Source organism: Haemorhous mexicanus, chromosome Z, assembly GCF_027477595.1.
Source record: "Haemorhous mexicanus isolate bHaeMex1 chromosome Z, bHaeMex1.pri, whole genome shotgun sequence".
Classification (NCBI taxonomy): domain Eukaryota; kingdom Metazoa; phylum Chordata; class Aves; order Passeriformes; family Fringillidae; genus Haemorhous; species Haemorhous mexicanus.
The window spans coordinates 87583853-87602069 of record NC_082381.1 but is presented as its reverse complement, the minus strand read 5'-3'; the positions used below and the strand labels follow the sequence as shown (position 1 = coordinate 87602069).

The 18217-nt window shown below is 43.3% G+C and overlaps 1 protein-coding gene across 4 annotated transcripts in view; it reads left to right on the top strand.

Moving 5' to 3' along the window:
• ST8SIA5 (ST8 alpha-N-acetyl-neuraminide alpha-2,8-sialyltransferase 5) overlaps positions 1 to 18217 on the top strand; it is a 70257-nt gene that overhangs the window by 8210 nt on the left and 43830 nt on the right. For 2 of the 4 annotated variants that reach the window (XM_059873150.1, XM_059873148.1), the window contains exon 2: positions 14263 to 14971. The exons of 1 other annotated variant lie outside the window; for it this stretch is intronic. In XM_059873150.1, the coding sequence (XP_059729133.1) occupies positions 14841 to 14971 (131 nt within the window). In that variant the 5' untranslated portion in view covers positions 14263 to 14840. The remainder of the gene's footprint in view (positions 1 to 14262; positions 14972 to 18217) is intronic. One more of the 4 variants, XM_059873149.1, reaches the window with a different exon arrangement.

The following is an 18217-nucleotide window of genomic DNA, read 5'->3' as shown; positions in this document are numbered from 1 at the left end:
AGATGATATTTCATTTATGATCAGAGATCCTTGCTTTTCAAGAGGTGATTCCTTTCCAGCTGAGGACTTAAAAAATAAAGTTCACATCTTGTTAGCTTATTGTCATTTTGAGAACTCATCCTTCTGAAACCCAGGGTTATAATTTTGCCTGAATCTCACATTGTATAACAGGGAAGAGTTTGTGCCCTTCAGAGTGGCCTTAAATAGCAGTAGCACAAAGAAAGCGATCAGATGCCATTAGCAGCCTTCTGTTGGATTAATGGCCAAAAAAGTCTGGTGAAGATGCCTGGAGCTTTCTAGCATCGCTGTTGTGACTTTGTACATAATTGCCCACGAGCAGCTATACAACATCCAGCTCTGTTATTCAACATCCAGCCCAGCACAGCACAGTCCCCCGCACATCCCTCCCCACCGCCTCCCCAAGGGAATGCAGTGCCTCTCCTGAGGGGACACAGTGAGGCAGAAGTTCTCCTGTGCTTAAAATCCTCCATCCTTATGTGGCTCTTGGGCTTTCTGTCTTGCACACTTTGTGGCACTTCTTTATCCTCCTGCCTGATTGAGCTGGACTGGCTTTGCTGGAGAACCAGCCTGTGGTGTGCAAAAATAGAGATGCGATGCGATGCTGTCGGAAGATTTCAGCAGGGCTTGAGAATGCCACAAGTCACGTTTTCAGGCCATCACTTTGCAAGCACTTTCAGCTCACAGAAAGCAGCCCCACTGCCAAAAGTGTCCAGCCTTCTCACCCCTTCATCTCCAAATTCCAGAGTAGCATCCCTTTTCCTGATTTTGGGTCTGTTTGTTTGTTGGGAAGCTGAGCCATCTGACAACTAACCTTTAAAATTATTTTCCTGCTGGGCTTATTCTAAACTGGATTGCCTCTCAGTTAATCGTGGAAAACCTATGCAAACACTAATGCTGTGCAACATGAGGAAGAGTGCAACAACAAACACAGGTGGCTGAGAGCAGGACAGGTTTGATTTTTCCATTGGTATTCCAATTTAAGCCAGGTTGTAGTGCTTGTAGCGATGCAGCTTCATGTTTCCTTCATTAAAAAGCTGCTCTGCCCTGGCACACCATGCACTTTTCCATAAAATAATGTAGTCTGGAACAGCTAGTTAGAACTGTTTGAGAAAGTGATACTTTTAAAATTTTATTTTTAATTAGGGCCCATTAGACCAGATGCTGTACTTTCATTAAACAACTCTGCAGATGTAGGAGAATCAAAGAAAACCCTATCTGCACCTAAAATATAATATAGTGATAAAATTCAATCTCTTCCACAGTCAGAAGATGCTGTTTCACCCGGGGGTAACGTGCAAGCAAATGTTCAGACCAGGCTGCAGACGCAGAAATTGTGAAGGGAGGAGGAGAGGCCTTTGACAACCTCCCCAAGCTGGGAGGAAAAGGTCAGAGAGAGGAAGGGAGCTGCTGTACTTCGGATGTTCAACTTGTCAGAGTTTGTTTAGTGAAAAAACCAGGAATATTTCCCAAAGCTCCTCTTCTAGGCACATCTGTTATTTTTTCAGTAAATGAACTGAAATAACAAAGGGGGAGGAAAGTTAACTCCCTAACATCACACATGGAGCAGGAGAGATGTCCATTTCTGGTTATCAGATTCTGATTGTGCTGGTGGGAAATGTCAGCCCCTAGTCCACCCTGAACAAAGAGGTTCCCAGTAGCAAGTTTAGAAGAGGATGATACCATGGGACCTTTGCAAAACAGGATCTAACCAGCTCCTGGGAACATCTTACACCTACCTCAGTGTCTCTGATACTGATGTAACTCATCTTTAACCTGAGCGAGATTTTCAGGAGGAAACAGATTTTTAGCAGTGATAGTCCGGCTGGAAATCCCAATTGCCTTCCTCTCCTGCCTCTCATCAAGCAGGAGAAGTAAAAGACTGGAGCCCAAGCAAAATGAGTGTGGGCTTTGAGGCTGCAACAGTTCCACCAGGCCTGAAACAGGAATGCAGGGAAAACAGGACAATGTCACCTGAAGGGGAGCAGAACCTCATCTGCACCAAAAAATATCTCCTAAAGAGCACAATCTCTCTTCTGTGCTCACTGCCAATTGTACTTGATTAATCAGGTTTCTGTGGGGGTGTTTTCCTTCACTCCATTCCTAACTGAATATTTTTCCATAAGTGATCTGAATCTTGTTGCAGGTTGCCTGTGAGATCATGACTCTTCTAAACAGTTTCAACATTTTGCCCTCAGAAATGAAGAAAATTCTGGCTGAAAAAAATCACATCAGTACAATTGTCAGGGCATTGATCCCACACAGGTGTTTGTTCTTTTAAAAGTAATCACTGTGAGATTTCCTCCCCACCAAAAAGGTGGGGGGGAGAGTTCATCTGGCCTTGCTCCTGAGGAGCTGGATGAAGATTTCCTGCTGGAGTCTAGGAGATAGTTTCAAACTAGGGAGAATTTCTGTGCCATGCACCTGTTCCAACAGCTCCCCCACCTCGACACAGACAGCTGCAGCAGAAAGCCCCATTCACTCTGGGGAAAACATTTTATAGTAGCATCCCATCCCCCAGCCAAATGGGATCAAGCTGAGGCAGCTGTAGTCCAGGTCCCATGAGAAATACTACAAAAAGTGCAATTAAAATAATTAGTTAATGCCTTTTTATCCCGGGACAAATAGGGAAAAGAGCTTGAAATAGCTATTCTGCATATCAGTCCAGTATGGTATTGGATGCTTCCCAGGATTGCTCTAAGCTTTCCCCAGGGCTTTAAAAGCTTGTGGGTGGTGCTTGGCCACTTGCTGGATTAGAGATCTCTATTACTGATGGTAACAGGGGAGGTTAAAGCCACTTGAGCAGTAGATTTTGCAGGGAGAGCAAAAAAAAAGTGAGTCTGAGTTGATAATAAAGTGATTTAGATTGCCATTCCTCCCTAGGAAATCAAGATTGCTTCCCATTGATTTAAACATGTGCTGGCTTAAGCTCTTGATTAAGCAAAATTTGCCCAATGATTCAACTTTATGGGGGATGTACAAACAAAAGAATACATGCCCAAATACATCCCTGGCACAACTCAGTGAAATCTGGCATTTACCCAGTTGTTAGCTGCTTGTTGTTTGAAGGTTTCTCTGCTAGCCTTCAAATGGTGCAATAAATGAAGGTTTCTTTTGCAGGCATTCTTTTCCTGAAGTGTTCAAGGCAAATAAAGCACTGTACCAGGAACTTTAGCCCCAGCAAACTCTATTTGTTATTGCCATAACAGGTGATATTTATTCTGCAGCCAAGTGAGATGGCCAAAGGGTGAAATATAACCTAAAAACCAGGGCAGACTCTCTTAATAATCTTAAGATCCTCTGATTTCACTCTGAGATTTCATCCAGGGGCCAAATTATGCAAACATTAAGTTTTTTTTCATTTTATATTCCCGTCATCAGTCCCTGCCATCCCTGTGGGGTAACCTGCAGGTCAGGCATCTCATTGAAGAACATGAAAATACAGAATAATATTGAATAATAAATGCTTCAGGTCATGCAGGCTGTCCTTGTGTCCCACCTTTGTGGCAGAAGAATACAGAATAGCTGAGCTGAGGGAAGTCTGAGTGGCTCACACAGTGATTTTGAGGTGTTCATATGCAGTCTGTGAAGCTGTCAATGATCTTACTCTTTGCATAGATCATCAGAGCAGATTTTGAAGCTTACTAAGCACTGTTGTTTGTGGCAGGGGAGTCCAAAAGCTACCTTCTATATAACTGGGCATTTCCTTTTTATAGTTTCAAATTATTTCCTTTTATAATTTCAAATTATTTCCTTTTCCATTTATAGTTTCAAATTATTTCATTTTTCTTGCTTTTAAAAATATTTCTGCAAGAAAAAAAAAAAGTTTTGTGAGACCTGTTATTTTACAGTATCTGATTTTCTTATGTTGTGTGGAAATATAACTCCCTCCATCTCCTCATCCCAGATCACTTTTTGATGTCACTGAGGGGGAAGAAGTACCCAAGGTTTGCTTTATTTTCCTTTTGTCTGTGAGTGGAGGGTTAACAGCAGAAGAGGGAAGAAGGGTTAGCAAAGGGGAGTGCTAGTCATGTGGACAGTATGCCAGCAGCAAAGCTGGCACATGTTGTTCCATTCACATGGAAGTATGTTTTATTCATTTGCTGATGATCATCTACAGTAGCTGTGGGAGAGAAACAAGAGGACCAGGGCAAAAGTGGAAGTCTGGGTAAAATTCTGTAGCTTTGTCCCCCTTTGGTGGCAGGTGGTTGCAGGAAGTGTGAATTTCTGTGACATTTTAACTGGATTTAAGACTGGCACTTTGAGTGGATTAAATATTAAGGGGGAAACAATCATAGCTCACTTCCTGATGTTATTTTCCTGACATCAGCTGGTTTCCATGCTGTTTTCATGCTTGGCCCTCTGGCCATCCCACCTGCAGCTGAAATGGTCATCCAAAGTTCCTGTTGTGCTCAGGAAAGAAAAAGGTGTTTTTGGGATGTGACTCATTTCATGTATCTTTGGGATACTTTGGGATTCAAGGGGCTCTTATTCTCCATGGAGCATGTTGACTAAATCCCAGCTAAGTGCCTGGAGGGTTTTGGTGAATGTAGGCACATTCATTGGTGGTGGGAGTCAGACTCATCTCTCTTCAGCGCTGGTAACATCGAGATTTCTTGTTTTCCAAGAGCTGTGTGTGATACTTGCGCATCTTCAGCAGGCATGTCAAGGAACTGGGGATGGGATTGTGTAGGGAAGTGGATCCTGTGCTCAGTCAGGTGGATCCTGCTCTTGCAAGAGTGAGATCTTTGGATCTTAAACTGGCAAAATCATATGCCAAAAGGCAGCAGGGATTTTTTTGTTGTTGTTTGATTTTTTTGTTTTTTCCTTACACAGTAAGTGGAAAGTTGTCCTTGGTCCTTCTGCAGTACACCTGCAAGGCCAAGGAATTCTCAGATTGCTGGTTCAGAAATGAGGGAAGAGGTGCTGAGGAGGGCAAAGACACCCACCTGCACTGCATGTGAGCTGACTAGGTGGCAGATGACTCCCCCTCAGCCTGCAGCAGTCGCAGTTCAGGTGCTGGAAGCAGCCATGCTATCCCAGAAATCCCATCTTGCCTTGCCAAGCCAGCCTGGAGACCTCAGCACTGTGATGCAGCTCTGCCTGGAGTCAGGGAGGAAGCCTGGTAAAACACGGAGCTGAGCCCAAACCTACAGCTAATTAGGAAATGATGGTAAGGCTGTTGTCCCCACTCCAATGAAAATAAGGATGAACTATGGGTGGAGCAGGTTTTTAGCCTGCTGAGAGGAAGTTTAGGGTTTTACATTAAAATAAGACAAGATAGTTCTGCAAAAGCAGCAAAATCATTACTGATTCTTTAATTGAAGCTTTTACATATAATATTAATAGCCTATTAAAGCCAATGGGGTATGAAACATTTGGAACTGTAGCTTGAAATCACATTGGATGGATATTGAACTGTGACTTTTTGTAGCTGTGTAACTCTTCACTAGCTGCTGGGGAGATAAAACTACTAACAGGAACACATTAATTTCTGAAGCACAGACGTGTTGTGATGAGGGAGTGGAGATTGCAAGGACAGGCAGTGGGTACAAAATGCAGAGTTTATGGTTTTTCTGCATATTTTAGGGGAGGTGATGTGCTGGTTCCAGGCAGCAGCTGGGGAACTCAGGTCTGGAGCTCTGTGTAGGGCTGGTCAGAACTTGCAGGGATTTTCCAGGTGTGTGGCCCAGAGCAAGGTGTGTATTCCTGTGGAGCTGGTGACTCTCTTAGCTAAGGAGATGTGTCACAGCCCAGTGTTTGTTGTGAAAACACTGATTTTTGCAGCGCCAGCTGGTTCTGCTTCATCAACTGGAAGGAAAAGTGCTGAGGAAAAAAGTTTGTCCTTCTTTTGTCCAGAGAAGAAGAATGCTGAATGTACAGATCTGAGCTGCAGCTTCCTTGGATTTCCAAGCCAAACCTGCAGTGGTATCCCAGGTGAGGGGCCAGCACCTGAGCATGAGCTGCCAGAGGGAAGCTGCTGACCCTGCCATAGCTCTCTCCTGCCCTGGAAGGACATAATTTTACTATTATTTTGTGTTTGATATGGTCCTTTTTTTCAGTTGGGAAAGGAAAATAGAAAATCTCTACCTGGAACAGGGTATTGTGAGGGATGGCTCCAAATGAAGAAAAGCAAGAGCAACTGGGAGGCTCAAATCTGTAAATTAAAAAGGGGTAAGGGACATTCTTCATACACCCTTCCCACTTTGCTTTTAATTCCCTTGCCTGGTAAAGCTTAGAGCAAAAATTGAATCAGTTTATAATGACAGTGTGCAACAGTTTAGGATATATCCTCCACAATATCTTTGTCTTTGGCACAGTGAAAAAAAAAAAATATAAGAACAACTTGTTGTTATTATTGTCCCTCTTATTAAACAAATATTTTGTCTCTGATTCCAGCAAGGAAAGGTGAACTCACAGCATTGTTCTTGTTTGCCAGCTGCTTCCCTGCACTGCAAGGACCCACAAACAGTACTAGTTTTGGGTTTTGTTGTCACATCGGGGAAGAGCTCTCCTCATCAATTAAGCAACTTTTGAAGCTCTGAAACCTTCAGTGTGAATCTGACACTGTGGTTCAAATTCTCAAGTGCAGCAAAAGAGAAATTCAGATTTGGGCAATCCATATCCGTGAAAGGGGAACCATGATAACAATAGAAAATGTAGATCTAAAATTCAGACACAGTGTTTAATTTTAACCATTCATGAAAAGAAGCAGCAAGCTGGTGGAGGAATATTTTCACTGGTGACTTTACACTATTTAATGTCTCAATACATTGAATTACATTTGGAAGTCATATGCATTGAAGAATACTTTTTAAACTCTGAGCCCAGACAACAATGGTTCTACTGTGCTTGAGACCTTGGTTTATCTTCCTGCTTTACCCAGGTCCAAAGTTGTTCTCTCTCACTGCCAGTAGCACTTTTCTTGCTGCTGTTTGCTCTTGTGGATATTATTTATTATCATTTGATATTTATTATCATTGAAACTGAAATTGTAGTTCAGAGAATGCTGTACCAAGAGTAATTTGTTCCCAGCAGGACCTTTTAGCTACACAGTAACATGAAAGCATCAAAATGCCAGAAGAACATTATAAAAATAAACTGCCCTGGTGCTAAAATAGGCTTTAATTGATTGAGAATTGTACTGAGCCTGACAATCTGAACCATTTATTATTATTTTTCTTTCAAGCTTCAGCTACATGTGATTTAGAGTGACTGAATTATAGTTCCCACATACCTTCCTACCCACAGTGCGTGAAAGAAAGCCCACACACAAATTTCTTAGCTCCAGAGGAGCTGCTGGATACACCTGGAAGAAAATAAAAAAGCTGATTGAAAGTGATGTTTAAATAAAGGTGATGCTGATGGGAACATTCTGGCTGAATGCTGTGCTATGCTGCCCTTTCCTCATCCCTACTCTTCTGGGGATGTCTCTCCCTGTTAAAGGCATTTCCTTAATATCTGCCTGCACAGCACTGGATCCTGTAGGCTGTATGGTGTTGGATGTTAATATTGGCTGTGGATAAACTATCATTCTGTCTTCCCCGTTTTAGGTTCTTAGAGAAAATGAACACCTCCAATTGACTGTACTCAGCTATTTAGATGACAACCTGTTGCAGGGTCTCCAGCAAGAGGCCAACACCATCAGCAAAGATCGTGGAAAAAATCTGAAAATTTTCTGACTGATGGATGTACTGGTGGTCCTGGTATAGAAAGAAATATGTGGAATACAGCACTGGAAGTAGTTGGAATATAGCTAATGTCAACGTGGTCATCATAAATCATAGAATCACAATTTGGGTTGGAAAGAACCTTAAAGACCATGTTGTTCCAACCACTGCCATCAGCAGGGACACCTTTCACTATCCCAGGCTGAGTTTAAGGTCTCGCTCTAATCACAACCCTGGACAATTCACTTGCAGTCAAGAGCCAAGCAAGGATTTTCATTTTCAGCATTCTAAGGGGAGGAAGATGCTTAAATATGTTTTTGACTGCGGCCCTCCAGCTCCCTGCCCATGCCAGCACTGCCTGTAACAGGGCTGTAAAAGGCCAAGCTGCTGGCAGAGGTCAGGGGTGATCCAGGCCCTGCCTGTGGTTGGAGCTTATCCCTCTGGGTGTCTGGTGCTGCCCTTGAGACTCTCAAACTTGTTTGGCAGCAACATGGACCATTGTTGTCTTGGTTTTGAACTTGTTTGTAAGCCGAGCCGTTTCCATGCTACCAAGAACGGCTTCCAAAGTGCAATTCCTGTTGTCTGCCAAAGGGGCTAATAAATCCCACTGTCACCTTTCCTTCTTGCCTGGGTAAATTACAAGTGCCTGTGGCAGGAGCTGACTCAGCTGATGCCTGGCTGCAGTGTCTGACTGTTCCAGGAATGTTCTTTATTTGTTACCCTAACACAAGAAAGCACGACCCTGGGATTTATGGCAGATCACAGATCCAAAGGAAGGAATTTAAAAATGCCACCAGCTTTATTAATAGACACCTCTGTGGCCACTTTTCAGGTCAGACCAGAGACTGTGCAGGGCTTAAAATCTGAACCCACACTGCCCCAGGAGGGGAAGAAAGGTGTGTTTGGTCACAGTGCTGTAAGGGTAGAGGTGTCTGTCTTCCAGGTTCTGTGTCTGGGTTCCAGTGGGTATTTCCACAGTGCCAGAAGAGCAAAACAAAATATGCCTCATGAAGAATAGAGATTTTTGGAGACCACAAAAGCCAGATAGATTTTTTTTTTTTAAATTAGTAATATTTGTCATGGACTGAACTAAAAATGGACTAGCATTGATTATTTACAAAATCATGATGTGTCGGAATACATGCTGGCTTTGGCTAGAGGAGTAGCTCAGGTGAAGTAGCAGTTAGACTAGTGGTTACTAATGTGTGTAGCCAGCACTATAATTAGTGCTCTTGGAGGGCATAATGAGGAATGGCTCAAAACCTGAGTGTCTGGGCTGCTTGAAAGGTCATGGGAACTGAAGCTGATGGTTAATTCAAGAGGAATATACTTAATTCCTTTGAATGCAAAATCACTGCAGAACTGAGATAAAAAATTACCCTTGTAACTTTTCCTAAATAATTTTCTCTAATAGGTCTCTTACATCTAGAGTATAAGAGCAGCACAAAAGTTTGAAGGTTTTAATTAGCTGATAGTTCAGAGGAAAAGTTTCATTTTCACATTTACATCCATTCTGATTGATGCCACTCACTGACAGAGCAAAACATATTCCAAAATCTGATATGCTCCCTCTGTGAATTAATATGCCATTTTACATATTTTTAAAAATATTTGAGATTAACCTTTTCACTTTTTCTGTAAAAATGAACTGTTGAAATAGTGAAATAATTATTAATTGTGGTTTTCAGCATCAGCTAATGTGTGATCCTTATTCTGGTCATGGGAAATATTTGTTCATTGTGATGCTACCACTGGAATATTTTCATCCAAAAGAAATATCAATCTTTCGACACCCATTAAAGTGAGTGCTACTAATTCCAATGCTTTCCTCTGGGAGGTTTTAAAGGTGGTTTTGGAAAACTGGGTGGGAGTTACGACTTATTTGGAATAGAGGAGGGATCACATTTCTTATTTGAGAGCAACTGCTGGCCGTGGAAACCCTTTGACCCCTCTGTGGCTCTGCCAACATCTCAGTCCCCTTGAATTGTTGCTAAACCCAGGGCTCTCATGCAGTGCTCCAAAATCAAGCTAACGTTTATTATTGATGATTCCTGTAAATGAATCTGGGTCCTGTTTCTTTTTCTCTGCAGAGAGGCTGGGCTTCCACTGTTCTCAGTTACTTACAGGGCCATGAGCCTGAACAGGACCATAACAATCACACTTAACTTCCTTTGTTTTCTAGGAACATGGAAATACCACTGGGAAAGCAGAGATGTCCTTAGCTCCGAGGTTTGCATTTTGCTATACATTTTAGCAGGCTCTGCTATAAGGAACTGTCAACAGTAAATGTACAGCACTGCAGCCAAGGCACCCTCTGCAGAGCTTCCTGCCAGAAGACCTTATTCCTTTGAGGCAGACATCATTCCTTTTCCAACAGAGATGATGTCATCAGGGTAAAAAAGGGGTTTTTTATGCACTGGGTCATTTTTTCCCCCATAATGGGGCACTCTGTGACCCATAACTGGAAGAAAATTGGTCATGACTTAAGAGATGAGGTAATGTGTATCCAGTGTACAAACCAAACGTTGTGTTCAGGACATGTCCTCTAATTCAGCTGTCTCCTCAGGTGGGAGCCTGGTGCCAGATTAGCCACTGTCACCTCCACGTGGCTGAACCCAACTCAGAAGAAAACAAATGTTTACATCTTAGCTGAATCCTTTCAGCTTCCTTCACTTTCTCAGTTTAAGACACATGGATTTGTGGCAGTGATGGGGGACTAGACATTGTGTTAAGCACTCGATTATGCTAATAAATTCATGTTTTATATCTGCAAAAGAATTAATATTGATAAGCATATGTTTATGAGTTTCACGTTCAGCAGAACCTCACAGCCGTATACCTGGGTGCCAGCTCTTTGCAAAACCAGGGATCTAGCAGTTTACACAAGCATTGTAGAAACTGTAAATAGGCATGATTTAATTTTAATTTGGGGGGGAAAACGAGGTGTAAAAAATGTTCTCAAACTGTTTACCACCCATAGTATTCTGCAGCGCTGGCTGTGGAGTTCTTTGGTCTGAATAACAGCCATGAAGAGTGGCTGAGCAGGCAGGAAGAGAAAAAATCCTGAAGGGGAATGTTAAGCATGTCTTGTTTTACCCTGAACCTGTATGATTCTGTGAGTTTACATGTTCAGTTAAGTGTTCTGTGATTAAACAACCAAGAGACAGATCTGCTGTCCCAGACACCAAATACCCTTGCTTTCAGCTGAAATTAGAATGCATGATCAGTCAAACACTGATTCAAATGACAGGTTCAGTGAAAAGATACTTTAAAAAATTCCCAAGGCCTGCCCATCAAAAATGAATTTTTTGTAGTTCATTTGCATTAAAAAATCAACTCCATATCAGTAGGAAGGGCTGTGTATTTCCTTTCAACAGAGAGAGAGAGAGAGAAGGCCTCCAGAGAGAAAAAGAGTCTAACCCCTACCAGATTTTGTCCTCTTGCCAATTCATCTTTCTTCATCTAGAGCTTCAGTAGCATGGTCTTGGCTTCTTTCTCTTTGAAATTTAATGCTGGCTTTAAAAATAAATAAATAAATAAATAAATTCAAACGTGCTTCATTGGGCCTTAAGAGCAAATTATGAGCTCCCATAGGAGCGTGTCAGTGTAAGGAGCATGTTTGTGTTTGTGTTAGAGCACTCAGAGTCTCACTGCTCAGGCTGGAGGAGTTTCTTGTGACAGATTATCTCTGGTGAAATTTAGCAAGCAGCTCACATGCAACAAATAAAGGCCAGACACGTGTAAGACTGACTGCTTCTGGCAGCTTCATATTAAGATCTATTTTGCCAGATTTGCTTTAGATTTGGAAGTCTGTGCTCCAAGAATGGATGCAGGAATACCCATTCTGAGCTTGTGTTTGTTGTGCTGGAAATGTTATTAAAGCAGGTGCATGCAGCATTTGGGGGCATGGGTGAATGTGGAGCTGTCAGTGTTGGGGGAATGGTTGGGCTCAATGGTCTTAGAGGGCTTTTCCAATCCTTCTCAGACTCTGAGAGGGGATCTGCTGTTGTCTGCTGCTTGTTCAAGTGCAGAGTGTAAAATTATTATAAAAATATATATTTTTTTCTCTGCAGAGGCCGGATCCTTTCAAGGAGGCCTGCAGTTTACAAGTCAAATTCTCAAAGGGCCCCGGGAATGAGTGCTGACACTGCTCATTCAGCACTTCTGCTGCACTCTCAGGAAGTTTCACTCACAATAAATATTGCAGGCAACCTTGAGCATCCTATGAAAATTTGTCAATAGATGTCCTGTTTCTCTGTGCTTGCATGGACTTGGTCTGCTTCCAGTTGTGCAGTGGTGTTGTACTGGGCTGAGGGCAGCAAACAGATTTCTTTTGCATATGACATCAGGAATGATGCCTCTGCAAGCTTCTGGCACAGAAAACCTCTCCTATTTTTTGTAGCTACCTTTGTACTTTGTTCTGTGGGTCTGCAGCTCTCCTGCTCATAGGTCTCTCAGGTGCTGCATCTTCTGGCCAGTCCTGATACAGCAGAGGATGATGAGAGGACACAGAAAATCAAAGACTGACAGAATGCATGGGCTGTTTGCTGCAGCTCAGGCTCACCATCACTCCAGGAGAAAGAGCTTCTGCTAGGCTCAGGAATTTGGTGCATTACTGCACAGATCTCAAGGGGGAAAAAAAAACCCTTTGAATGGAGGGCAGTAAAGTAGAAAAGCTGAAAGTGTTTTCACTGAAACCTAGGTGATATAAGAATCTGCAAAATCAGTGTCACACCTACAGAAAATCAGAGGAAGCCAAATTCTACTCTCTAATAATTTGCTGTTATTGTAAAATGACTCCCAGAGCAACTGAGGCAAAATTCTCAGAGTTTTCAAAGCTATCAGTAGAAATAAAACAGTTCAAATCATTAAGTAAATTTTCCTTCACTTCTGAACTTACTGGCCTTGACTAAACTACTGCATACAAATCTGCCACTGTGGTGTCTTGTGGGGTTTCAGCCTGGGAATTTTGATGGCCAAACAGCTTTATCTTTTCCTGAGAGGCTTTCTGGTTAGATCCATTGGAATGGTTCAGTTCCTAGATGGAAACAGTCTCATATAGGAACATATAGTTCATATAATGTGAGCTTATCTGAACTGATTATTTAACGAATAAATATTTGGCCCCAGAGCTGATGGCTTTGATAATAGGGAATCAAACTACTTTTAGTGTTTAACTTACAGTCCCATGGTGTATGCATTATTCCCAGTACAGTGTATCCTACTGAGTCATTTCTCTAACCTAAATATTGGTTTTCTTTCCTTTGTTCTGGAAGACCCTGAATGACAAAATAGTAGAAGAGTGTTTCCAAGGAAGAATCAGTATGTCCTTGCCCTCTACCCCTGCTTTTCCCTGGGAAATCTTTGATCTGACCTGGGGTCCCCACTCTATTTATAAGCAAGGTGATAATGGAAGCATTTAGGAGGGTTCAGAAATAGAGGTGTGGGATTTGTGAGAGGCACTGAGGCAGGACATTCCAGGGGCTGGGTCCCTAAACCTTCTCTGCAAAGTCAGTTGTGTCTAAAGTGCTGCTCTCCAGCCTGCAGGAGTTCGGGGTGACATCATCACACCTTAGACACTTGTGTGACTTTTGTTGCTTAAAATTAGGTAAGGCAAAGCCTGTTTTAGCCATTGTCTGTCTTGCCTAAATTGCTGTAGGTCAATGCTGAAGTGCTGAAGACTAGCCCTGTCTTTAAGGATTGTGTTGAAAGGGTTGCACAAAGTTACCTTTGGCCCTTCTTCACGTGGAGCACAAGTTACAGCTGAAACAAAGTCCGTGAACACTCTGTTTGCTGCTCCACACAGCTGGGCTGCTGGCACACTGGAGCAATTTGCATACACTGATTTAACTGTTGGAAAATCTATTCACACAAAAATCTTCCTATTCTCTTAGACAATGGATTTCCTCCCCCCCTCATTTTGTTGTCAAAATCATTTTCCCATCTGTTATTGGGGCAAAACAACCTCCTAGTTTGGATGTTTCATTCATGGATAAAGCTTTCATTGGAACTTGTTTTAGGGTTGGGGCAGATTTTGCTCCCAGTGAAATGAGTGACAAAACTCTCTGTGAGCTGAATTGAGCCTCTCCTGAAAATGGGGGGAGGTTCAGAGGAGTTACGATGGCTGTGGTCAAGGTCTTGTTGCTCTGCCCTTTCAAAAGAGAACTGTGTCTAGTGGAGGAACAATCAGAATATTTGTCTCTTTAAATGAATGGTTCTTAGAGCCTGCACTGAGAGGCAGGCTCCCTCTCTGCGGCTGTGAGGCTACTCAGAGCCTCCAATAAATCAGCATGCAGGCACTGAGAGCTCTGTCCTTGAAGGGATGCACAGTGACCTTGCTCATGCTTACTCTGGAGGAATAGGGGAAACAGAGGAGCCCAAATAGTGAGCAGAGTGGGACTGAAGGCTCTGCATTCTGCATGCAAATGCCACAGCACCGGAGCCACGGCACGGACGGCGCGCTGCTACACAGAATGCAGCTTTCCTGCTAGCCTGACCAGACTGCTACTGCTGCTGTGCTTCTTTTTCCCTTTTTCTTTTCTTTTTTTTTTTTTTTTTTTTTCTCCCCCTGCAGGGTTCTGAATGAAATCCTCATGATTGTTGCATGCTTGCTCAATAATAGCAAGCCCCAGTCACGTCTCCTTGTGAGCACATTTGGTCGGAATCACTGAGCAGAAGCAGAGAGGAGCTGACGACTATGTGCTTCCAACGCAGGTTGCCGGAGCCCCGTGTTTGCCATTGGCTGCAGTTCTCTGGTTTGTGTGCAGCTTCCCCCATCTGGAATATGAAAATGGGATTGAAGTAGATAATTGCTAGCAGCGGGTTTTCAAGAGAGGCTTAGAGGGAACAGAATGCCTCTCACACAGCACAAGCTGCCTGCGCTGAGAGAGCTCTGAGAGATGATTTTAGATGTTACCCACGTCTGAATCTCCTGGAAACTTTGCCATGGAAGCAAGCCATTGCGCACAGTCCTGGAGCTAACATCCAAAAGGGGCAAGGAAGGGGCAGCAGGACCAAACAATGGGATACCTTGTCCTTGGATTGCTCACAGAAAAGCCAGCAGGCATTCCCCTCCAGTCCCCAGCAAAAAGGGCATGAAGGTGGCAATGAACTGAATTTTACCCAGTGAAGCTTCAGTGGCTTTTCAGAAGGATGGGATACACTGACCCTTCATCAAGCCGGGATTTGCTGGGAAACAGAACTTTGTTCTTCATCTTCATCTGCGCCTTTGCCGTGGTCACCTTGCTGCAGCAGATCCTCTACGGGAGAAACTATCTCAAGAGGTAAGGGGGGATCAGAGGGAATAGGAAAAGTTGTCTGATCAGGCTGAGGGGAGATAGAGCTCCAGGCAGACCATTATAGCAGTGCAAACCACTTCTCAGTGTTTTGCTGATGATAACAATAACTTGTCAGTCTGGGAAGGTGCATCCAGCATCTGTAATGTTTGTTAGATTATGAGTGCAGGAGAAGGTTTGGCAGAATATAATGTTTTGTGAGTTTCCTGGGTTATGTTTTAATCCTCAGCTGCGGCAAAAATCTGGGTTTGTATTCAACTTAAACAGACTCGTGCCACCTGAGTATTTGCCCCTTCCAAGGCTTCCCACTCTGTGTAAGTTCAGGCTGAAATGGCTCGAGATGTTGAAGTAGCATGTTCATTGCTGGAACTTCAATGTCTTTAGAAACAAACATGCAGATGCAGTTCCTAAAATCAATATTAGTGTTCCAGATAACCGAGAGAGCGCTTTATTTTTGCACTGCTGTGTTCCTATGAATTGCTGCTGAGACTGCCTCGCTGTAGAGCACATCACTCTTTGATCTGAAAATGCTCTTTTCACAGCAAACACTGATGGGGCTCTATGAATGTTTAACCTTGACCCATGCAGAGTTTATTTTACTTAAACCTAGTTTGAGAAGTTACAGCTTGCATGATTTTATGAAGATGAATGTTTCCCTTACATGCTTTGAGGTAAGTGTTTCAGTCGTGTAGGCAGCTGCTGTGGAATTTTTTACTGGAATTGAGCTGCACTCTGCCAGGAGAGATAAATGGCTTGGTTCTTGCCTTCCTTGCAACTCATGTAGTTGTTTGCTTTGTGCCAAGAGCAAGCAAAATGCTGGCAAATCAGCCAACATTTCTCTCTGGGAGAGAAAAGCAAGCATGATATTAATATGTTTAGACAGGGGTGTTGTTTATCCACAGAGCAATTTGTGTGCCTTGTGTAGCACAAGGCCTTGTCTGGGGGACTCTGGTTTTTTTGGGCACCTCAGCTCCAGAAAAATGTGACTTCCTCAGCTGGAAGAAGCAAGAATGAGCAGAAGTGTTGAAAACATGGGGTTTTTTGGCTTGGAGAAGACTGAGGGGAAAAAGGATAACTGACTTGAAATATCCAAATTAAATCTTAGAAGACAAAAACAATAAATACCTCTCTCTAAACACTCACAAATTGCTAAAATGTTGTAGCAGGGAAGATTTGGATTTAATCATGATGGGGAACTTTTAAAGAAAATAATTACCTGAGGAGGTATAAACTCTCCATATTTGGGGAGCTTGAGGAGCCTGGTAGGTAGACAAGGGTAGCACTAAGCTTCCTCAGTGTTAAGAATATGACTTTATGGCCAGGTCGAGGTCTCATCTTGCCTTATTTTCTCAGTTTTTCCCATTTGTCCTGGAGGCCTGGCAGACCTACCAATCCTTGCTTTTCCAAGTCAAAATTACTGCAGCAGGGTTAGAGAGAAGAAAAATAAATCACAAGTACAAAATGAAATGAAAAATGGCAGAGCAAAGATAAAATTAAGAGAAGATGCAACCAAAAACTCTTCCACTGAGTGATCTCTGTGGCCTGACTCTGTCCTGCCTCATGCCTTGGAAATCTCTCCTGTCCTCATCAGGGAATGAAAAAAGGCTGACGTCCAATTCCCAGGATTGCAAGGAGAAAGTCTGGTTCTGAGCCTTCTGCCATCAAAGAGTCTCAAGTAGGGAGATGGGCATATATTTTGTCACTTAGACTGGAAAATATTACTTTTCTTTTTTTTTTTTAACTACAACTTGCAATGATTTGTTTATTTTACTTTTTTTTTCCTTTTCTTTTTTTTAATTAATCATGTGAAAACAGTCTCATAGAGGGTTCCCCAAAGTCAGTGCAGGGGAAAAAACAAAAAGCAGCTCAGCCCTCAAATCCTTTCTGCTGGGAACTGGCAGTTCCCCTCTTCCATGGAAATAAAAATGCAGAATTTGGCTGGAAGTTTTTGGTGACAGAAAGGCGATTTAAGCAGTGGCCTGCATTGTTACCACAATAATGTTATGAAGTTACTTTTTTTTTTTTTCTTTTTCCAGCTTTCCTTTCCCTCCCTCTCTCTTAACACCCTGCAGTACCTTCTGGTGAGCATTCAGGGCAGTCTGATTGCCAGTGAGCTCCGTGCAGGGGCAGCTGTAACCTTTAATTACTCTTGCACTTCACAAACCTCCGGTGCTAAGCCCCTGCCAGAAGCTGATTCCGGCTGTGAGGCTCCTTGGACGTGTTTTGACTTGTACCTGGTGGTTTTGGAGAGGCTCCTTGGAGAGGGGAAGTGGGATATTTATAGCCCTGGTGCCACTTGCCAAGCTGGAGCTTGGGGATGAAGCCATTTACTCCCTGGGATTCCAGGTGCTGCTTGTTTGGGATGCCTTTGCCTGCATCCCAACACTGCAGCAACAGCAGGCTCCGTGGCCTCTTCCCAAGGCAGCAGGAAGAAATTCCCCCATGTATTTGGAGAAACCTGAAAATTGCCCTAAAGTACTATTTCAGTAAGTGTGCAGTGCTTTTAAGTCTAAATATAACACCGGGGTAGCTCTTTTCTCTGCAAGAAGATGGTGGAAATGGGTAAAGGCCAGCAAGGCAGGGAAGTGTGACCTCAAACAAGCAGCTTGGGCACAATGCAGCTGACAGCACGGACTCAGGACTGGTCCCAAAGAGCAGAGGGGAGAAAGGTGACTATTCACCCTTTTCTGGGAGAAAGATGGGAAAGTTTGCTCTGTGGCTGTAAGCTGTGCCATGCCACTTGCCCTTACAAGCATGGAATGGGCTGGTTTGATGGCCATGAAATCCCACCTGAGGCTGTCCATGGAGGCTCAGGGTCCTGCACTTGCCCATAGCCATGCTCCCAGAGTATCTGAGGGGGTGGCAGGACTGTGGACAGGAAAGGATGCTCCAGGAAATAAACTCTGCTCAGGGAAATTTGATAAGGGGCCCAGCCTCTGCTCAAAGTTCTCTCTTTCCCCTTATGGGGTGTTAATGAGCTCCTGGCATTGCTGGAAGAAGGGGACAGTGTAGAGATTGAATTTCTAGGCATTCACACATTTTTCACCCACTGTGTAATGTTCCCCACTCCTTCCTTTGCAGTTGTATGCAGTGTCATTGGAGAGCAGAGTCCTGTCCGCCTTATTTTTTGCCCTTTTTCAGTTTTCTCCCAGGTGGGATGGGTGTGGGTGCTCTCACCATGGCCAGTGCCTCATCCCTGCTGTTTCAGCTGAAGTCCTAACAGGAGAGTCAAAC